The sequence below is a fragment of the Tasmannia lanceolata genome, unplaced genomic scaffold (assembly GCF_043159265.1).
Source record: "Tasmannia lanceolata isolate RefF3 unplaced genomic scaffold, GAP_Taslan_0.1 ptg000002l, whole genome shotgun sequence".
Taxonomy (NCBI): domain Eukaryota; kingdom Viridiplantae; phylum Streptophyta; class Magnoliopsida; order Canellales; family Winteraceae; genus Tasmannia; species Tasmannia lanceolata.
The window spans coordinates 57,395,124-57,418,031 of record NW_027518679.1 but is presented as its reverse complement, the minus strand read 5'-3'; the positions used below and the strand labels follow the sequence as shown (position 1 = coordinate 57,418,031).

Sequence of the window (22,908 nt, the reverse complement as noted above, 5' to 3'; positions counted from 1 at the left end):
ACAGCCATTGACCTTCACTCAGTTCATCCAATACAAGCTAAGTAAAGTAGAATCCCTAAGTGAAAGACTTCTCAAAATCAAAGCCCTTGTTGACAATGAAAATATAGATAACTCCTTGACCTTGAAAGCCAAATTGGACATCCTAAAAGAGATTGATGCCGAGATTTTTCACTCTCCAGCACATTCTATCCTTTCTACTGAGTCCAGTTCCTCATCAAAAAAGAAGAGTAAGAACAAGAAGAGTAGAAAGAAGGCCAAAGCTCTTTTTCAGCAGCAAATTGAAGATGAGGAAGAAATCTTCTCTAGCTATGAAGATAGATTGAAAATCAGTCTGGCTGCTTCTCAAACTGGAAACCCTCCATTTGTTGAGGATTCTGCCATTGCTGTGGAAAAAACCTCCAGTCCAAACCAGGAATCCAACTTCACAATCCACTCCAATGGTTTGGACAAAACCAAATCCAGTTTCGTGCATTACCCTTTGGTTATTGCCCAAGATCCTGTTGGTGTTCTTCTTCAATCAGAGCTCCATCAGTCAAAGAATGACCCAACAATAATTGAGAAGCTTCAGGCATTAAATGGCAAAGACAGCTCTTGTACTACCCTCTTAAATGAAAAGGACTCTCCTAGCTCTTCTTCTTGGCTTTGTCCTGTGGATCCAACTTCAAACTTCGTTTTGGGTGATGAGAAGACACTTTTGTTGACAGCTAGTACTCTCCCCTTACACCCTTGCACTGATCCTAAGGCTGCTAGCTTACAACCTAGTACTGGAGCATTAAATTCAGCAGGAGGTACTGATGTAGCCATAACTGCCATGTCTGCTGGTCAAATGAAATCCTACACAGTGCAGAGTACTAGTGCGGTCATTACTGGTTCAGCTTTGAATTCAAAGACTTGCTTGTTAGGTGGACCCTTGGTGAAATCCACCAAAGCTAGTCTAGCTCATGATTCTCAAGGCTGTGCTGGAAAGGGAGGGGAATCAACCCATCTTTCTTCCAGTTTTGAAATCAGTGATAGCACTGCCGCTCTTTACCCGCATTCTTCATATCCCATTGAAAAGGACCTCCATGGTCTTCCTACCATTGCTAATCATGGATCTCCTGTGGATGGCTTTGTTCCCAATCCAGCCACTACCATCCTCGCCCCTGGTAATGATTATCCAGTGATCTCTTCCAACTTCGGTTCAAGCAGAGACCCTCTAGTTTCTCCTGTTATTTGCATTACTGCTCCAAATTCAGCTGGTGTTGGCCCTCTCAAGAACAATGGTGGTCTTTCTGATGCAAAGGCAATAGGGAAGGAGATTTCTTCAGCAAATATAGTTGATCTACTACCAGCTGTAAATCTCCCTTGGAAAAATCTGTTCAATGATCAGAATTCCACTCCTTGCACTGCAAGGCATCCTATCCCAACTAAACTCACAGAAATTTCACCAGCTGAGGAAGAAAAATCAAATCTGGAAATTCTTTTTCAAGATGAAGAGATCCAAAGGTATGAAAATCAGTGGGCAAATTGTCTGGTGGGGTATTTCCTTGGGAGACGGCCATTCTTCTCCACTCTTAAAGATACCCTTTCTAGGAAATGGAACCTTACTGGCCCTCTCCAAGTTGTTTCTCTGCAAAATGGATTCCTTTTGCTAAAGTTCTCTTGCTCTGAAGAATGTACTAGAGTCCTGGAAGGCAACAACCTCCATTATGGAGGAAAACCTCTTATATTGCAGAGGTGGGATTCTGATTCCTTACTTGAAAAGAAAAAATTGCCAGAAATCCCAATTTGGGTTCGTCTTCCTGGGCTTCACCTCAAATTCTGGAACCCTCACTGCTTGAGTAGAATTGGAAGCATGATCGGAAAGCCACTTTACATGGATACCCACACAGCTGAAACTTCAAGACTCCACTATGCAAGAATTTGCATCCAAATTTCAGCTGAGCAAGACCTCCCTGATTCTATAAAGCTTAAAACTTCCTCTGGGGAGATCATTCAAGAAATTGTTTATGATTGGAAGCCCAAGGCATGTTCTAGGTGCAAAGATTTCAGCCATTCTTTGGAGAATTGTACCTTAATTTCTTCTCATGTGGTCCCCAAAAAGGTTTGGAAACCTGTCCAAAAGAGTGTAGTCCCTGAGCAAGCTAAGTCTTCTCCCGAAAATCTTCTTCCTACCTGTAGGAGCTTGCCTCCTAATCAGAAACTTCTCTATAACAGATTTGATGCCCTCTGTGATCAAGGAAATATGGTATCCAAGGGAGAAACCATCACCCCGATTCCCCCTGACGCAATTGACAAAGGCAAAGCAACTGTGATAACAAATGTGATTAATAGTAGTAAGCCCCCATTAGATAGCCCATTATCTAATTCAGCTTCTATTCCCTCTTCTTCCAATGGAGAACCCTGGAATTTAGTCTCAAAAAAGAAAGGGAAGGTTTTACCTTTTGTTCCTCCCCTACCTGGGTTTCGAACTCCACCAGCTTTCAAAGGCCTTATCCCTGGAAGGTTCTGATCCTCAGTGGGCTGTAGCTACTTTTCTCCGGTCCTTGCTTGGTGGGTTGCTATTGTCCCCCCTGCAGTGTGGGAGCTTTGCCCATGTTTCGGGCTTGTCTTGTATCTTGGGGTTTCGCCCTGTTTTGTTGCTTTTGTTTGGCTTGTTGCTTCTTTGTTTTCCCCTTTATGTTAGGGATTGCTCTCTTGCTCCTTGTATATCTTTCGATTTCAATTAATATATCTGGTAGGGGTCCTGCCTAACCCCAGCTTACCCATCAAAAAAAAAAAAAAAAAAAAAATAGTCCCCCTCGTAGTAATTTATCAGCACTACTGTATTTTGATGAGGGCACTCCTCACTTTATTAAAAGTATGGTATGGCCCGCACCATAGGATGATCCAAACCGTCCATTAGATGGGCCACTGCCTAAATAGGTTGTGCCGCAAAACTTATTTCCATAGGTTGATCCCAACCCTCCGATCTATAGTGGGTTAGGATCAACCCTCTAACCCTCTAACATTCAGAGTTTCGAACCCACTCAACTCAAAACCCACACATTGGAGGGCCCAACATTTGACCTCATGTTTTGATTGGGTCCGGCCCGTTTTTTACACCCATGGATAGCATGGGCCAAGAAAGAATGCTAGAATATATAGAGATGATATTACACACCCTTGATTATAAACATATCATTGAGCAACTTTAGTATTTTTGTCTTTTTACAAGGTAATATTCAACGATTAGGATTGCTCGATCTTCAATCTTTTGCAATTATAGTGGGGCCTATTGGATGGATAGACTATGGGGGAAAACCCACACAAATTAATGATCCTATCCACTCGATCTGTATCCTGCAACTAGATGATTTAAAAGAATGGAGGGCTCACCTCACACCTGCAAGATGGCCAAGATTGAGTTTCTCACCATCCATTCAAGGTATTAATTAGAAGAAAAAGGGTAATTCAGTCATTTGCGCATAGATTATTCCAAAGAATTTAACGGCTAGAAAATTGACCATTTGAAAGGAGCATGTGCCTTTTTCAAGCACCATACCATGTCGGAACTGTCCTAATAAATAAATAAATAAAGGGAAGTGACATACTCCCCCTTTTTTCCCTGGACACCCCATTCGCTAGATTTATGACAACTCTTTTTACACTAAAGGGGTGTCAAGGGAAGAAACAGGTAAACAAATAAATAGAAATGATATACTCCCCCTTTTCTTCATTGGCCACCCATCTACTAATTTTTACTACTTTTTTTAAGGTTGCAACTTGGGCTGAAAATAACCTGAGTTGGGTTTAGAAATTATGGGTCTTGTGTTGGGGAGGGTTTTAGGTTGAAAAACCCGACACAATCTTGAGTCGGTTTTGGTTTAAAGGAAAAAAATCAGTTGGGGTCGGCTAATGAATCATTTAGAAAATTTTCATGGAGAAGGTGAAAAGATGTCCCGGCTCAAATTGATTAAGTCTACTCTTGACACTAGTTGGGTTCGTCTACATGGATTATTTTCTTCCATTCTATCCTATCTAAGGTCATGTTTGCTGTTATGTTCCTAGCCTTCAAGTCTTTCCTCACCGTTTCTACCAAAAACAACTTGGGTAGAAATAGTGAGGAAAGACTTGAGTACATTGATATAATTGTTTTCATTTGAATGATTATGTTTGTGATGTGAAAAAATAGTTTCCTTCTTTAATTTATCCACTTGTATGATATAACTTTAGAGATTTTGGGTGTGAAAATTTGTCGTTTTCCACAATCTTTGAAATTAGTCGTTAATCTACACTAAATAATAAAAACTCGACCCAACGAAACCAGCTCGAGAAACTATTTTGCGTAGGGTCCGCTTTACCAATCTAGAGTCTTCCCAAATAAAACCCGCGCCCGACCCGAGTGTCAACCCTACCCCTTTTTACATTACAAGGGGTGGGAACGGAAGAAAAGGGTGCAAATATCATTTCCCAATTCCCATAAATAAATTTATGGGAAATGATATATATATATATATATATATATATATATATATATATATATATATATATATATATAGAGGAAAGTTTTTCTAGTCGGCCGACTAGAGAAGCTTTTCTAGTCCGCCAACCAAAAAACACAGTATGTCCACATTATTTGGATAATCCAAAACATTCATTTGATAGGCCCTGGCATAGATCGGGTGTGCCCAAAAAATCAGCTACATAGGATCATCCTAAACCTTTGATTTGTGGAGGTGAAAAATAGACAGATTTGTGGAGTTTATACGCGTCCATTTTAACCTCCATAAATCAAAGGGTTAGGATGATCCTATGGAGATGATTTTTTAGGCACATCCTATCTATGTCAGGGTCCATCAAATTAATGCTTTGGATCATTAAAACAACGTGGGGTCACTGTATTTTTAATCTCCACTGTCCTTTTTTAACATCCACAAATCGAAAGGCTAGGATGATCCTATAGAGCAAATTTTTTGGGCACACCTTATCTATGATAGGGCCCATCAAATGAATGCTTTGGATCATCCAAACAACATGGGCCCACTGTGTTTTTGGTCGGCGGACTAGAGAAGCTTCTCTAATCGGCCGACTAGAAAATCTTTCCTCATATATATATATATATATATATATATATATATATATATATATATATATATATATATATATATATATATCCCCCCTTTTTTCACTAGGACATTCCCTTCAAGTGTAAAGGAGTAGTCATAAGTACAATAGAGGGGGCGGTCCCAAGTAAAATGGGGGCGCTGTATCACTTCTCATGTGTTTACTGAGATACAGCAGGGAGAAGACCTGTTTTATCTCTCTCTCCTCTCTTTTTTTTGAATCTTTGTTTTTTTGTTTTTGGAAAAATTGCTAATAGGGGACATCAAAATACGAGAATTGCAAACGGGGGACACACTTTTGAAAAACTGTTAGAGAGGGACGAAATGGGGTTATCAAGTCTCTAAAAGGGGGTTACCAACCCTCTAAATGGGGTTATCAAACTCTCAAAAGGGGGTTATCGACCCTCTGTAACAATTTTTCAAAAGTATGTCCCCCGTTGGCAATTCTCGTATTTTAATGTACTCCATTGGCAATTTTTCCTTTGTTTTTTCAGCACCAACAGTAGCTGAAACCTCACCTCTCGCTTTCTCTCACCAAAAGAGAAAGAAGAAAAAAAAGGTAATAAAGAAAAGAAAGAAAACTCCTCCTTTTTATGAGCAAAAGAAATCAGGCTCTGTAGATTTTACTGGAATCCTTCTCTTGGATCCTATCATTGACTGTTCTCTATGTGATTTGGGTTTCTTTAAAATTGATTGTTTTAGTGGATCCTACAAGGTTGGTGGGTCTCTCCTTCTCTTAATTTCTATCTTTGTTTTGGAAATTTCTTTAGATTTCTCTAGATTTCATGATTTTTCCAGTAGAGCTGTTGCTTAATTTTATTTTGGAGGCTGAGGATTTAGTTGATTTTGTAAAGATTTAGAGAGGGAAAAAGGGGATCTTTCTAGGGTTTTTTTAGAGAACTTTGATTTTAGGTATTTGGAGAGTCTTTTTTCCCTTTTTGGTTGAGATTCTACATACTAGGGAGGAATAGATTTTGTGACTGATTAGATTAGTATCTTTATTTTTCTCCTCCATTCCTCCAGCTATTTTCCCCCTCAATTTGTTGTTTTGAGTGTTCAAGTGAGACCCTTAAACATAGGTTGTGACTTGTGAGTGAAAAATCTTTTTTTTTTTTTTTTTTTTCTTGTACCCATTTTGTTGTGGTGATTGCTGGAAAGAAGCCCATTTAGAGATTGTGGAGATCTGGGATACTTGAAAACCTTAAAGGGTTAAGTTTGTGATGTGTGATTGAAAAAGTTTTTTTTTTTTCTATTTTTCTTGTACCCATTTTGTTGTGGTGATTGTTGGAAAGAAACCCTTTTAGAGATTGTGGAGATCTGGGATTTGTTCCATCTGTTATGCCCCATGAGAAATCTCTTCCTTTCTGACTCCTACAAAGAAACCCAACTCCATACTCTCAATCCACAGTCATGGCTTCAAGTTGAAAGAGACAAACTCCACAAATTCCCCTCACACTCCCCTTCATCCATGTAAGTCTCTCTCTCGAATTCTTCATATCTTACTCCTTCAGAATTTGAGATAAGGGCCTGGTCTTTTTTAATGATAATAAGGGTCTTGTCTGTTTTCTATATTTTCATGTAGTGAATCCCTCATCAAGTTTGCCGAGCCGCCTGTTCTCCCATTCCTTAAGCCTGTTGATTATGTAGAAGTTCTGGCTCAGATTCACGAAGAACTCGAGTTATGTTCTCCTTGTGAAAAGTCAGACCTTTACTTAGTACAATTTCAGGTTTTTATGGGTCTTGGAGAACTCAAATTGATGCGGCGGAGCCTCCATTCTGCTTGGCAAAAGGCAAGCACCGTTCACGAAAAACTCATATTTGGGGCATGGCTCCAGTACGAGAAGCAAGGAGAGGAACTCATCTCTGATTTACTCGCGTCCTGCGGGAAATGCACGCAGGAATTTGGTATATTGGACATTGCATCCGACCTCCCAATGAATTTTAATGAGACTGTTGAAACGGTCGACATGATCGAGACCCAAGATTCAAATTTAGGGTGTGTTTCTAATACCGTCTTATTCCGAGTTGGAGAAGAGAAGATATCTTGCGATAGGCAAAATATTGCAACTTTATCTACTCCATTCCACGCCATGCTTAACGGCTGTTTTGCAGAGTCATATCAAGAGGAGATAGATTTGTCTGAGAATGGTATATCGCCTTCAAGTATGAGGGCTATCAATGAGTTTAGTCAGACAAGTCATTTGGGTGATTTGGATTCAGATATTTTGTTGGAGATTCTAATATTTGCGAACAAGTTCTGCTGCGAAAAGCTTAAAGACGCTTGTGATCGGAAACTTGCAACTTCGGTTTGCTCAAGACAAGATGCAATTGTCCTCATGCAATATGCTCTCGAAGAAAATTCACCCGTCCTTGGGACTTCGTGCTTGCAGGTGTTTTTACATGGACTTCCTGGGTGCTTGAATGATGAGGAAGTTGTGAAAATCTTTTGCAATGCTAATAAACAGCAAAGATTAGTTATGGTTGGTCATGCCTCATTCTCACTATACTCTTTATTAAGTGAGGTTGCCATGAATAGTGATCCGTGCTCGGATGTAACGGCTTGTTTCTTGGAACATTTAGTAGAGTCCGCAACAAATAGTAGGCAAAAACAATTGGCCTTTCATCAGTTGGCATGTGTGAGACTTTTGAGAGAAGAGTATGATGAGGCAGAAGGCCTCTTTAAAGAGGCCTTTGCCGCAGGGCATGTCTATTCTGTGGCTGGTTTGGCGAGAGTGGGATTTATTAAAGGCGATAAGCTTTCATCATACAAAATGCTCACGTCTGTGATATCCTCATACAACCCACTTGGATGGATGTATCAAGAGAGATCACTCTACTGTGAAGGCGACAAGAAAATGGACGATCTTGAAAAGGCGACAGAATTGGACCCCACCTTGAATTACCCTTACATGTATCGGGCCGCATCTTTAATGAGGAAACAAGATGTACAAGCTGCCCTTGCGGAAATAAATCGGATTCTTGGTTTTAAGCTAGCCCTCGAATGCTTGGAACTCCGGTTTTGTTTCTATCTCGCACTTGAGGATTACAGAGCTGCATTATGTGATGTTCAGGCGATTCTTACGCTCTCCCCCGAGTACAGAATGCTTCAGGGGCGAGTAGCTGCGTCCCAACTGCGTACTCTTGTGAGGGAGCATGTTGAGCTTTGGACAACTCAAGATTGTTGGCTACAACTTTATGACAGGTGGTCTTCAGTTGACGACATTGGTTCACTTTCTGTTATTTACCAGATGCTTGAGGCCTCAGATGCAGCTAAAGGTGTGCTATACTTCAGACAGTCTTTGCTTCTCCTTAGGTAATATCACTATATCTTGTCTTTTTTATGATAGTAGTCAGTGTATTATAGTCTAATAGTCTATGTCACAAATATCGTTCTCGGGAATTTCTTGGCAAGGGAAATCTCAGGTTATATTAAAAAAATTTATTTTTTCGGGTTTATATCGGGAAAAATGATAAAAATAAAATTATTTAAAAATAAAAATAAATACAAATATAAAATTTAAGAAAAAATATAAAATAAAAATATCGGGCTAATATCGCGATATTTTTTGATAAAAGTGAAAATATTTCTATATTTTTAAAATCTCGGGATTATTTTGGGATTTTATCTTTTTATCAAATGTCGCGATAAAAACACGATATTTTGAAAATATTAGAGATATCTGTGACATAGATTATAGTTGGTTCATTTATGTTTTTGCCCGAATAAAACATTGTTGGTTTCGCACGATCAGGTTGAACTGTCCTGAAGCAGCAATGCACAGCTTACAGCTGGCACGGCAGCATGCAGCGACTGTACATGAAAGTCTGGTTTACGAGGGGTGGATTTTGTATGATACTGGTCATTATGAGGAAGGGCTTAGGAAAGCAGAGGAGTCAATTAGCCTTCAAAGATCTTTCGAGGCTTTCTTTCTTAAAGCCTATGCTTTGGCAGATTCTAGCCATGACCCTCCTTGCTCTATGGCTGTTGTGTCACTTCTCGAAGATGCCTTGAAGTGCCCTTCAGATAGGCTTCGCAAGGGCCAGGTATTTCTTGTTCTTTTCATCGCCTTCCTGGTATATCTTTTGGAACATGAGCACTGATCTTCCCTTGCTAATATTGATTTTAGAATTAAGTAGTTTTGGATTTCTATTTCCTTGTTTTGCTACTTCCTAAGCTTCACAGATTCATCTGCCGAAAAAGGTTTTTAATGTTACTGTCATCCCACTTTACATTTTACACTAGTTCTAGCATATAGTTAGGGGCTGTTTATCAAGTAATGTGTGCACTATAAGATATCTATACTGAAAATAGCTATTGTCTTGATAACTATAGCTTTGCTGGTATATCTGTCCCTGTTTTGAGTCATTAAGACTCCTGATGAGATTAAGATATCTTTAGGTCTGCCTTGATCAGTGTTGGAAGATTTGTTGATATTTTGAGTCATAAAATAAGAATTATTATGTAAGGATATTTTGAGGTCTGCCTTGGTTACTGTTCGGAGTTTTGTTTCTTTTTTGAGTCATAATAAGAATCCTGATGTGATTAGGATACGTTGTGGTCTCCCTTGATTGGTAAAGAGTTCTAAAAATAATTATTAGATGTAAGTAAGGGGCTGGATAATGTTTATATTTTATGAAAAAAGAGGGGGCAACCAGTTCCTTTTTTCTCAGTGGCTCGCTCTTTGAGAAGGCACATTAATGAAGAGCAGTTCTCTGCTATTTTCTCTTCAAAACAGCACAATATCCTGTTCTCTACGTTGTCTTCCATTATGTATGTGCTTTGGTTTTATTTTGGGCTTGAAATTAAGATTTGGGACTGCAGATTTTATTTTATTTTTAATTGGATTTCTGCATCAATTTGTGGGATTGTTAGACAGGGAGGGCTAAAAGGGCGATCCTTCTCCCAAACTGCCTTAAAAGGAGTTCTCACACCAAAAGGTATACCGAGATAATTGATCAATAAAGTCTCCACCTTGCACCCAAAAACCATTCTGACTTGGCCAACCTTCCATTTGAAACATTTAACACCCAGTAAGATGCTCTTCCCCGTGTCTATCTTCAATCCCAAGATTACTTTAAATGACAAAAATGTCCCTTAAATTCCTTACTGGAGAATCCGAATCACCAAACAAAAGGCCAACCGTCCCTACATGTCCGCTAAAAGTTTCTCCATCCAAAGTAAATAAAAAGAGCGAGTTTATCACCTTGCCTTAGACTCTAAAGCTCTAACAAACTGAGCAACCATACACCATGATGAAAAAATAGGGAGAGTTCATGCACTTCTTTAGTCATTTCTTTCAATACTTCAATGCCATTCTACCCATGGTACACAAAACTCCAATGGTCATAATCTTTCTACAAATCATTCTCACAAATGGTGCTGGCTTCACTAACCTTCTATGTGCACACCCTTATGATGTCTACATTTTCCTTCTTTTTATGTTTGAAATATTGAAGAGAAATATTTCATGTACTTATTTCATATCATGTAAGAGATATGATCTTTAGAATAGGATTTGCTTTCTTTTCAAAATTTAAATTGCGAATCTATAATAATTACAAAGGTTCCTCTCATCTCTATAGAAGGGAGAAGTGTGATGCTCAAGTGATAGCCTGGTTTGTACTTCAAGTTTCAAAGTTAGTTTTGGTGTAAAGTTTCTTATGGGATTTGTTTGGTCTGGCAGGAAAGGGCTTTTTGGACTTTCCTCAGAAAGCCTTAACCTTTCCTGAAAAGTATTGATTGTTTGGTTCAACAAATCTGAAAAGTACAACTTTCCTGAAAAGTATTTCTCCTATTTGGACGCTTGTTATGAGGAAAGGAAAATAAACACTTCACTTACACCCCGTGCTATAATATGGTCCACATCTAGACTAATGACATGAGTTGTATATTAATGGGGCCCACATAGAGGTCATAATAGCAAAACAATAATGCAACCCACCTTTATAAGAATCAGTGATCTACTAGTGGGACTAAGATGGAGGGCCAATGCCTTAAAACTGATGGGGCCCATCCCACATATAAATTAATGAGTTGTATACTGCTGGGGCCCACATAGAGGGCCTAATGACCGAAAAGACAATCGACCTCTCATGTATGCTAATCAATGATCTACTAGTGGGGCTAAAATGGAGACCAGCTGACTAGAAACTAATGGGGCCTACATTATAGTAATTAGTTATATACTGGTGGAGCCTAGAGAGGGCATAATAAACTCATTTTCGATGGAAATTTTTATCGAAAATAAAAAATTTACACTCTTTCAAGGAAAATTGCAAACCTACTAGACCCTGGAATTTTTCCCATAGAGTATTATTTTCCATGAATGCTTTTCTCATAATTTTTCCCTAGATCCAAACACACAAAGTATTCTCAGTGGAGTTGGAATGAAGAGGCCTTTCATTTCAAAGTCATACATTTCTGTTATTACTTTCATTTCTAGTTTATGCATGCGGGCTTTCTTTTATCATGCTTTATCTTAACCATCCAGAGCCTTTATTTCATGTACCTTTGCCTCAGTTTTTGTATGTTCCTGAAAGGCAGTTAGTCTCCTCTTAAGAAGAAGGGCTGCATAGAGGAGTTCAAATCCTAGGGTTATACACACCCTTCTGATGTCTACTTGCTGTAAATCTTTCTGTTCAAGTCCTAGGGGTACATACGCTTCTGATGTCTACGTCTTCCTTTTTCCAATGTTAAGTAATGAATATAAATATTTCCACCACTTTTCATGCTATCAAACATAATCAATGACCTCAAGGCGTGAGGAACAGATATTGTGTGAAACTCTTAACTTTGTAATATAAACTTTTTTAAACATCAGTTTTGTTGGATGGGTTATATGAACTTCAGAATTGGACAGTACTCTCCACTTCAGTCATATTTGATAAGTAATTTATTAATTGAGCAGAGCTACAATTGGTTAGTTATTGGTGCATGCAAATTCTGTGATGCATATTGTGTCTTGTTGCTATTTCACAAGTTCTTTTATCTTTCTGTAATTCTTTTGACTGGTATCATTTCTTTTTTATTTATTACTGATTAGATCTAGGCTTACTCGAACTGGGCGCAATTAGTTTGTTTTCGAGTATTCAAATGATCTTTAAAAGAGAATTCAGTGTGGCCATTTCATATGTCATTGACTCATTGTTATACCCCAATTTCTTTGTTTATTCTTTTTCGTTGCGATTGAAGCATATGATGTTTTATTATTACTAATCGGTATCTAGATTTGGTCAAATATTTCCAATTTTGGTAGCTTTTTTCTTTAAGTTCTTTTATCGTCAGTCCACTGCCCTCTACTGGTTTCCCAGGTATACTAACACTGTATTCCGTGATTTGGCTTGAGTGTTAGCTGAGTTTAGTAGATCTTACTGAGTCTCAATCCAACCCCATGACCATTTTACTACCCATTGCAATCTGTGAAACTATTCTCAGTAAATTTCTGTTTTGAAGGATGAAAATACTAGCAATATTTCCATATGCATTATACATCAAAAAGAAAGCAGACCAAATAAATCCGTGTACATGTACATTTTTTGTCATTTATTTTGCTAATGAAATTGGATTTTTTAACTCTTTACACCTTATATTCCCATCTCTCTCAGGCTTGGAACAATCTTGGCAGTGTTTATGTGGACTGCGGGAAGCTAGACTTGGCAGCCGATTGCTACATAAACGCCCTTAAGATCCAGCACACCCGGGCTCATCAGGGCCTTGCCCGTGTCCATTTCCTCAAGAACGATAAGAATGCTGCATATAAGGAAATGACAAAGCTGATTGAGAATGCCAGGAATAATGCATCAGCGTACGAGAAGAGGTCTGAGTATTGCGACCGTGATCTTACAAAGGCAGATCTGAAGATGGTCACTCAATTAGATCCACTTCGAGTTTATCCTTACAGATATCGGGCTGCAGGTCAGAATCTTCTCTATCTGTTTCAATTTAAATTGGAGAATGTTTCAAACTTTTTGGGGCTGTTTGGATACATGGATTTTAGAATCCAGGTTTTAGTTTGAAAGTGGTGTAAAATTCTGGATTTTACAATCCATTATCCTGGATTTGAAGTAAGAAATCCAGGTTTTAGAAATCTCTCCCCCACCTTTAGATTTCTAAAGCCTGAATTTAGGACGATCTTCTACTCTCTTGCTCAACGGAAAGAGGGGTGAGAAATCAGAAAACGACGGGACGGTCTCTTTCTTCCCTTGTCTGCCATCCAGGATTTTGAGGAAATCCAAGAATCTAAAATCTGCGTATCCAAACGGCCCCTTTATGTGCAGAGCAATGTCCAGTCTAAAAGACGTGAGTATGATATAATGAGATGCACCATTATTGGCATGTCTTAGTGGGTTGCCAACATGGCATCAGTTCTCTTTTTGGCCGGATCCACCGAAAAGTGCCAACCAAAGGGCATCTTTGAGACATCTTTCTTATTTATGGATCCGTTTCTTTCGACGTAAAATGGGTGTAGAATTTGTTTTACGCCCATTTTACATCGAAAGTAACAGAGCTCATAGGAGCAAAATTCCATGACAGTTTGGTTGTGATGTGTTTGGCCATTAAACAAAAAAAAAGGCGATAAAAATAAAATCTGCTATTCTTCACAGGCAATCTTTGCTGTAAAACTAAAATTTTAATTCTTCACAGATAATCTTTGTTGTAATCCTGGTTACAAATTCTCTGAATTATTGAAAAATTCTTGAAAAATCCTCAATTTATGCTCCTTTTTAAGCTTTCAAAAACCCCAAATTAACTAAGAAAACGCTGCATTTTCTAAATTAAATGTAAATTTCCAAAATAAACCCAAAATTTCAAAGTTAAAGACCAAGTTTATGAATAGTTTGTTGCTTTCTAATGCATAATTTGTACATCTTGATGCTTTTAGTTGTGTATCAACCTGAACCCAATCCGATTTTAAGGTAAAAGCTCAACCCAAATTCCTATAAATCGACTCGAGTTGCACCCCTAATATTATTTTCCCAAACTATTCCAACTTATTCTGCAAATTTGCCTCGCCAAATTATTACTAAATCCGAACTTTATGGATGGTTGTAATCTGAAAAATTGCTTTTTTTTCCCTGGTATCTTCCGGGGAACCTTCGTCCAGTTGTCCTTCTGTTGATTACTTGGTTGTTTGATTGGGGCAGTGTTGATGGACAGCCACAAGGAGAGAGAAGCAATAGCGGAGCTCTCGCAGGCGATAGCATTCAAAGCTGATCTTCATCTTCTACACTTGCGAGCAGCATTCCATGAACATATTGGAGATGTATCGGGCGCTCTTCGCGATTGCCGTGCTGCGCTCTCTGTTGATCCCAATCACCCGGAAATGTTGGAACTTCACAGCCGTGTAAACAGCCAGGAACCATGAAAATATGTACACTACTCTCTACTTGTCTGGTATATGCATCGTGCCTCCATTATTGTTCTGTATCATGTTTCCTCATCTCTATATCATTTTTTTGTGTAAAATATTTATGAAAAAACAGAATTGTTCATCTACTTGTTTTCTTTCTTTCTTTTTTTGTTACCCCTCCAGAGAAAGAAAAGATTTGAAACTGAGTGGTATTATCACATTGATTAGATTTTATAGGAAAGCAAAATGGGTGAATGATAATTGGGGCTGGCGGTGCACCCGCCCCAGAGGTGGCGGGCCCATCTACTGATTTTCAATTATGAAATCAAGGGTCTTCTGCTAACATGCGCCCTTGGCGTTTTATTCTGCCACAGTTCACCCCACTCAAAAAAATAAAAATAAAAATAGAGCAGTTATGGATTTGTTTTTTGTTTTAATCTGAGTCAACCAGTGTAAATTGTTGGGTTTTTTTTTTATTGAAATTCATATCAGACACTGTTTGTTTTGGGATTTAAGAATTGATTGAGTCGAAAACTGCTCTAAGACATGACATTGTAGGAAAGTAATCATGCAATGCATTATATGATTAAATTAAATACATGGTTTACAAAGTACTTAGTAGGAAGTTATGCCAAGGATTTTCACATATCTAGAAAGATAAGATATTCCTAAGATATGACATTCCAAATCCCCACCTAGAACAGTTCATAGTTGGGGTGAAGACCCTAAGGTGGAAAATGTGGGTTATGAAGGAGGTTGCACACTGAACAGGACCGCATTAACTTCAAATAACCTATGGACAAGTTTTATAGGTGTTAAAGGTTATTCTAACTCAACTCAACAAAGCCTTTGTCGCAAACTAGTTGGTGTTGGCTAAATGAATCCTTTAGAAAAAATTCATGAAGAAGGTAAAAGAAATCCACCCGGCTCTAATCCTAGTTCTAGTTAGGTTCTTCTACGTGGATCATTTTCTTCCATTCTATCCTATCCGAGGACATGTTCTCTGTTATGTTCCTAGCTATCAAGTCTTTCCTCACTATTTCTACCCAAGTTATTTTCGGTCTGGTCCTACCTCTTTTTACTCCATCAATTTGGCACGAGTCTCCTCTTCTCACCGGACCATCCAAAGGCCTACGTTAGATGTGTCCAACCATCTTAAGAGGTGCTCTCTCATCTTCTCCTCAATTGGAGCCACCCCCACCTTTTCATGAATGTTTTCATTTTTAACTCTATCTAGCCTTGTGTGGCCGCACATCCATCTGAGCATTCGCATTTCAGCTACACTCATCTTATGCACATGCTGCTTTTTGGTGGCCCAACATTCTGAGCCGTACAGCATGGCTGTCCTCGCACCTATCTTATAAAACTTTTCCTTCAACTTGGTAGGGATTTTATAGTCGCACAGAACTCCTGAGGCAAGCTTCTACTTAAAGCAACCTGCTCTTATTCTATGGTTATTCTAACTATAGGGTGTAATATACGCCTAGACCTTACGTATCATATCACCTTGTCCGTCCCCTCTGAAATCTTGATATACATTGGATCGTATAAATAACCATGTGTTGGTTATTAATTTTACAACTTGACATGTCCCACTTATTTTATTTTGTTTCTTGCCTTACTATTTCCTGATCCAGGGTATGCCCGGATCAATCTTTTGATATTTTGTAATATAGGATGGGACTCCTGGTCCCAATGTAATTCTAATATCAATGAAAATATGTCAACTTTAAAAAATAAAAAAAAAAGGGAAGTGATAAATCGACTCCCCATGTGTCTTTCTCTCTCTTCTAGGTTAGAGAGAGAAAGAGGAGAGAGATAGACTCATGGGGAGTCGATTTATGACTGCCCAAAAAAAAACCATGAGTTGGTGTGAATACCCAACATGGAATCCACCACCTCATTAGAGATAGATATTTAAGAATCTATTACAACTAGGACTCTGAAACTTGCCAGTTGATCTGATAAAATTGTTTTATCCAATATTTTTGAACTTATAAACCTTTTTGCAAGTGCATTGAGATAGGCTGGCAAGAGCATTTATCAAATTCATCGGATAACCATGAGCTAATTCCAAGACCACACCCATGATGACATCCTCGGTAAATATGGACTAGTAGATGGATAATTAAATATTTAAGTTCTAGCATTAATAAGCAATCCCCTGTGTGGGTGTGTGGTCACTTATCGAAGGTACAAGTCCATTTTCATTAAACTGAGGGGCCATTTGGATACATGGATTTTAGAATCCAGGATTGTAGAATCTTGGATTTTACAGCTTAAAACCTCAATTTTCCAAATTCGTAAAAAGACTGTTTTGACCTTGAAGAGGGTCAATTAGGATTTAGGAGCCATATTTCCAAAGTTGCCCTCCTAATTTCTCTGTTAGATCTATATTAAGCAATCCCCAAACCCGAGCCTCGGATCAAGGATGGTCAACTCTAACCTAACCCACCTCCAAATCATATAGAGATGATTTCCTGGAAAAACCTATTTACATTGAGCTCATCAAAATGAACGGTGTGGATATTGAAATAAGGGTCGTAATAAATTTAGGGAAATGTTATCAGCACTACTGTATTTCGATGAGGGCACTCCTCGCTTTATTAAAAGTACGGTATGGCCAGCACCAGAACATGATCCAAACCAGCCTAAATAGCTTGTGCCCCAAAAATCATTTCCATAGGTTGATCCTAACCCTCCGATCTAAATGTTAGAGGGTTGATCCTAATGCTCTATTTAGGCTGTGGACCATCTAATGGACGGTTTGGATCATCCTATGGTGCGGGCCATACCATACTTTTAATAAAGTGAGGAGTCTCATCATCAAAATACAGTAGTGCTGATAACATTTCCCTAAATTTATCACTATTTTTTGGTCAAATGGTGTGAACGGTGAAAAATTAAATATGATTTGATATCTGTGGGCGTCCTATTCAAGATCCAATCAACCCCAGGTGGGGTCTACTATTTAAGTGTTTGTGTCATTTTATTAGAGTGTGGCCAGTGGTCACTGTCCTAATGGAGCATTCACATTGGCTGTTGTACATGTGAAGCGTCCAATTACGTAGATAGTCAGTGATGTGGTAAACATTGATGGGCTGATACGGGGCGGCACTTGAATACTCAGGCAAAGGGTAATTTCACTACATGGCTTCCCATCAATAGATAAAACTTTGAAGGAGATATTCAGGAAAGATAAGATTCAAAGGCTTGGAATTCCGGTTTATAAAAAGGCTTATAATCACTCAACACTCTCATTCACTCTTCTATTCTCTTACTTGTACTGTTATTGCCGCGTAAGACTAAGGCTGAAACTTGGGTTGGGTTTAGATATCATGGGTCTTGGGTTGGGTCAGGTTTTAGGTTGAAAACCCTGACCCAATCTTTCGTAGGGTCAGGTTCGAAGAAAAAAGACCCGAAACCTGATTGGACTCAGATAGGCGTAAAAATAACTTTCTTAAATATCTCTTGAATGGGAATTGCTAGTGTTCATCGCAAAAGGCATTTCGTGGCTGGTCTGTCGCATGTCAGGCCAGCCACCTCATGAATGGAGACAACAGCTTCCCCTCTTGAATAGCTTGACAATTTATTTTGGGCGATGATAAATTCGCTCCCCTCTAAAGGAGGGTATGTGGCAGACTTTTAACACTTTTGAACGTCAACGTTAAGTTAAATGGGTGCTGATTATCCTACAGTGAGTGCAACTTTATCAGCTGAATGGTTTAGATCTTTGAACAAGGTGGGTCCTCTATTTTTACAAAAGTACGTGCTGCGGCTCACATTATTCCAATTCCAGACTGTTCATTTCGCGGGCCCCAGTGTAAATAGGCCTTTCTTGAAAAATCATCTCCATATGATGATCCTAACTCTGATTCGTAGAGATTGATGGTTTGGATCATCCTATAAAGATATTTTATGGGAAACGCCTCTTTATGTTGGGGTCCAACAAATGAGTGGTTTGGATCTTTGAACCAGGTAGGCCCATGTGATTATCTTTTAAAAATATAATTTTTATGGGGTCCACCTTCTCCAATGATCTAAACCATTTATTCTTTGTCCCATTGACGGTTTGCCCTCAAAAAAGAGAGGAGAGAAGAGAGAGTGCATACAAGTGGGGGTAGGCCCCACCAAAAGTTCACGTTCAGAGAATGAGAGAGAGAGATTACTTCTTCTTCTTCTTTTCATTCGATGGCGACAGTGGGAACATAACATCCGGTTCAGTTAGATTCAAGGTTTCAAGGCAGTGGGAACATATTTCTGTTGGTTTATCTTCTAGATGAAATTCACAAACTTTGGGATTCAAGCTGTACGCATTTGAAGCTAATCAGAATTATATAAGGTGAGGGTACTTTTCTTTGTGTATTTTTTCATTGGTTCGTTTATTTTCATTTTTTTGAAAATGGCAGCCAGATATATTAAAATAAAAGACCGACATGGTCAAGATATACAGCATGAGAAAAAGAATACAACAATACTAGAAACTAGGAATGGAGAAGATCCCAGGAAGAGAGCTAAAGAATCCTTGAATACTCCTTCTCTAGTTAGACTATCCGCCACACATGATGAAACACAACCTCCATGGAATTCACCCAATCAAACATTTCATCGAACAACCTATTAAATCTCCATGGGCTGGGTTTTTTTTATGTCCTCTGAGCCATCACATCTCCAAGGAGATTTTTTATGAAACACAGCCATCATGCTTAGTTTATGTACTTCTCCCTTTATTTTAATTTTTCTACCCTTTTCTCTGTGTAGTTGTTATTGTTGATGATGGTGTTAGTACTGTTGTGTGTTGGATTTTATTCCTTATTTTTTGTTACCATTTTCCATAGTCGTAAGTGAAGATTGCAACACCTTTGACTTTAAATTCTTAGATTATTTTAAGAATAATGAAGTATTTCATGTAATAAAATGGTTTTTAATGCATTTTTTTAACTAACCATTGAATTTTTATTTATTACCGGATGCATGAAGATGTCATTTACTTCTTTTTTTCAGTTGCTTTTGTCACCAATTTGCAACTCATCTTTTGATGGGGGTGGGATCCACCACCTTACACCCATGCAAAGCATTATCGACAAAAAAAAAAAAAAAAAAAAAGAGTGCAGAATTGAAAGTAAAAAAATAAATTCTGTGTCATGGTCAGTATAGAGCACGTTACAAAGACTAGACAAAAAAATCAACCAAGCCATGTAATTCCTTCTCAATGGAAGAAAATGCTTTTGGTCTTAGAGAAAATTCAGAATTTCCATATAGGCTATTTGACTATTATTTCCCCCTCCAGTTTAAATAAAGAAAAAAAATTATACTTGATAACAACCCCTCAGTACCCTACAAAAAGCCCAACCATGACTGATATCCTGATATAGATTTCTCCAAGGATCCTCTCCTCTGTTTCCCCCTTTTTATCTCTGTTTCTCTTTGTGCAATTTAGAGATCTCTCTCTTTGTTTCCAATTTTAAAACAATTTTCCTGCTTTAATAATACTTTCATGGGGGATATCTTGACTGAAGAACAGATCTCTGAGTTTCAAGAAGCCTTTTGTCTATTTGATAAGGATGGTGATGGTATGTTCTGCTCTAACACTTATGTCATCACTTCTTCTTGTTTCTCTATTTCCATCCTGTGCATTTGTCTGATTTATTTTGTTTAGATTAATGGGTCTTTGAATGTTTCCATGAATTTTTTAGAGAGTGGGTTCTGATATTTTGTGTTTTTTGAGGGTTTCAAAACTAAAGCTTATAAAAAGCTTTGGATGATTTTAATTTTGTTGTGAGTTTTCTAATATGGGTATTGTTAATTTTCTTTGGTAGGGTGTATTACAATAGAAGAATTGGCCACTTTTATTGGCTCATTAGGCCAAAATCCAACAGAAGAAGAACTCCAAGAAATGATTGGTGAAATGGATTTAGATGGCAATGGGACTATTGAGTTTGGGGAGTTTTTGAAACTTATGGCAAGAAAAATGAAGGTAAAATTAATCCAAAAAAAGGAAATCATATCAGCACAACCATGTTTTAATAATTGCACTAACTCAACGTGTCTTTTATTTTATAATTGGCTTGCGAGAGCTTTTGGGGACCTGTAATAATCTTTGACAGCTCTTTAAATAATAAAAGAAAAGATGAGTTAGTGCAATTATTAAAACACGGTTGTGCTGATATCATTTCCCAAAAAGGAAATTGCTTGGCTGGAAAGTCTTGTATATAAACATACACCAGAATTTGGTGTATAAGCCACCCTTACAAAAGATGCCCATTGGTTTGGCTTGTGTGAATTTTGATTGAAGGACACGCCTATCAAATGATCTCTTGCCTCTAAAACTGGCTTTTATAGAGGGACTCACTTGTTAAATTATTTGTTACTCTCTCTCTTGAAGGAGACTGATGCAGAGGAAGAGCTCAAAGAAGCTTTCAAAGTCTTCGACAAGGACCAAAATGGATTTATATCTGCTAACGAGGTGAATATAATTCAATATATGAATTGCCCATGTCTTCTTATGGAGAGGAATGGTTCTCTTTTGTCTATACACCAATTCTCTATGTATATACCATAGATTTCTTCTACCTTTGAAGTTTGAATGGGGGAATCAAGAAATTAAATTGCTTTTCTTGTCATCTCTTTATCCTAGAAGTTGTTTTATTGAGAGATGGTTACCATTTTTTTTTTTTTTGGCTAATGTGCAGCTGAGGCATGTAATGATCAATCTAGGGGAGAGATTGACTGATGAAGAGGTGCAACAGATGATTAGAGAGGCTGACCTGGATGGTGACGGGCAAGTTAATTATGAAGAATTTGTGAGGATGATGACGGCTGTTTGATAGAAACTCCTACCAAGAAGAGCTTGTAGAAGAAAAAAAATTCAATTTCAGTCCTTTTTTTCCCTTTCTAGAATGTATTATAGCTTTGTGCTGTTGTTGACTTCTTTTCTTGTAGATGGTTAAATCAAAGGACTAGAAACACTGCTATTGCTTCCAAGATCACCCATCTTGCTTTTCTTTTCAGTGTCATGTAGAGCACGAAAAATAAATTCTTTAAGAAACTGAACTACAGGAAAAGCTGTTCTTCTGTTCTTTCTCATTTAGTTTTATTTAGTGATGGTTAATTTTATTAACGAAAAGAAAGGGGAACACCCCGCCGCGCAGATGGTCAATACAAGCAAAGAGCACAAAGATAAATACATGACCTTGAAAGAAGGCCTGGATAATCTATCCGCCTTGCTATTCAATAACCTTCTTAAATGCATGTATGACTTGCTCGTTTATCTCATCAAATCAGTGTGTGAATCTCCATAGATGGGGTGACTCCCTTTCAACCATCTGATAACATTAATGGAGTCACCATCTATGATCAGCCTATCAAAGAAATTACTCTCCATAATCCTCATATCCTGAAGAACCCCTCTGCCTCATTAGAATTTGTGATTCCGATAGGACCTGAGAAAGCCCATCTCATTTAGTTATAGAATCAATTTTATTATCAATAATAGATATGTTTCGATAAGTAACGGCCTAAGTGTGTTTGGATTTACACCCAAATTGTGTAGGCTACAATCCGAAGAGGTACCGCAGCAGTTAGTAAAATCTCACTGAATTTATTAAGCACACCTTGGTTGTCCATCCAAACTAGAAGCAAAAGCAAACCATGGCTCTTTCTGCAACTTAATTTTCATGCCTGAACTCTGACAGTGTTGAGTAAAAATACTACAGATTACAAAAATGGTACATTGATTATTCTCTCCTTTTTCTTCTTATTCTTCTTAACAATCCAGCCACCGGTATTTGCCAATGATAGTGCGGGACTGGTCTCCCCGGCCAGGTAACATTGGTCCGCTGTCTGGTCGGTATTTTTTTTATTATGACTGATCTACCATATGGACCATTAGATGAAAACTATAGATCTACATACATGGGTGCCAGGTGTATGTTTTTTTGGTCTGCACATTTCAGCAAAATATAATAGCTCATATAGGAATATGATCGAGATTAATCCATTGTAATCACTTACACTAATAAATATAAGAAAACCATCCACTCTTGATCAGAAAGTCATCACATGAATGGACTGCACTTCAATTTTGATGTGGCATCCCATATATGACCACTGCACTGAAATTAGTTCCAATCCACATACACACACACATGAAGTCTGATGGTTGGGTCCAATTTATTAAATTATTGTATTGAATATCTAAGGCCGGGTCAAACAATTCACGTTATGCATTATAAACAGCTTTGACCGAGTTTTTGTGTGAAAAATAAGTTATTTTAAGGCTACACATTCTCATAGAAAATGTTTATTCTTCTGCTGTAATATGATTGACCATGAAAATAACCCTAGTACAGTAGGTGACTGTCGATGTGTAAACATGGGAATGTTGAAATCTTCAATGAAAAACATTCAATTCCTTTGTTCAACCACAATTAAAACCCTTCATTTAGCTTTTTCTAGTGGTTATTTGAAGTAGA

General features: G+C 38.1%; 2 protein-coding genes across 2 annotated transcripts; both read left to right on the top strand.

Annotated features, from left to right (window-relative positions):
- The first annotated feature begins 6,178 nt into the window (after positions 1-6,178).
- Positions 6,179-14,580, top strand: EOL1 (ETO1-like 1). The gene is made up of 5 exons (XM_077383703.1): positions 6,179-6,554; positions 6,667-8,397; positions 8,837-9,128; positions 12,690-12,999; positions 14,229-14,580. The coding sequence occupies exons 1-5, from the start codon at positions 6,430-6,432 to the stop codon at positions 14,447-14,449; spliced, it is 2,679 nt and encodes an 892-aa protein (XP_077239818.1). The 5' UTR covers positions 6,179-6,429; the 3' UTR covers positions 14,450-14,580.
- Positions 14,581-19,613: 5,033 nt separating this feature from the next.
- LOC143887503 (calmodulin-like) lies at positions 19,614-21,420 on the top strand. Its single transcript, XM_077391577.1, has 4 exons — positions 19,614-20,007; positions 20,254-20,411; positions 20,820-20,900; positions 21,127-21,420. The coding sequence occupies exons 1-4, from the start codon at positions 19,932-19,934 to the stop codon at positions 21,259-21,261; spliced, it is 450 nt and encodes a 149-aa protein (XP_077247692.1). The 5' UTR covers positions 19,614-19,931; the 3' UTR covers positions 21,262-21,420.
- The last annotated feature ends 1,488 nt before the right edge of the window (positions 21,421-22,908 follow it).

Coding starts and splice junctions, on each gene's coding strand:
- EOL1 (XM_077383703.1), top strand. CDS start 6,430: ATGAGAAATCTCTTCCTTTCTGACTCCTACAAAGAAACCCAACTCCAT. Junction 6,555..6,666: donor TCACACTCCCCTTCATCCAT/GTAAGTCTCTCT, acceptor ATTTTCATGTAG/TGAATCCCTCATCAAGTTTG. Junction 9,129..12,689: donor ATAGGCTTCGCAAGGGCCAG/GTATTTCTTGTT, acceptor CATCTCTCTCAG/GCTTGGAACAATCTTGGCAG.
- LOC143887503 (XM_077391577.1), top strand. CDS start 19,932: ATGGGGGATATCTTGACTGAAGAACAGATCTCTGAGTTTCAAGAAGCC. Junction 20,412..20,819: donor TTATGGCAAGAAAAATGAAG/GTAAAATTAATC, acceptor TCTCTCTTGAAG/GAGACTGATGCAGAGGAAGA. Junction 20,901..21,126: donor GATTTATATCTGCTAACGAG/GTGAATATAATT, acceptor GCTAATGTGCAG/CTGAGGCATGTAATGATCAA.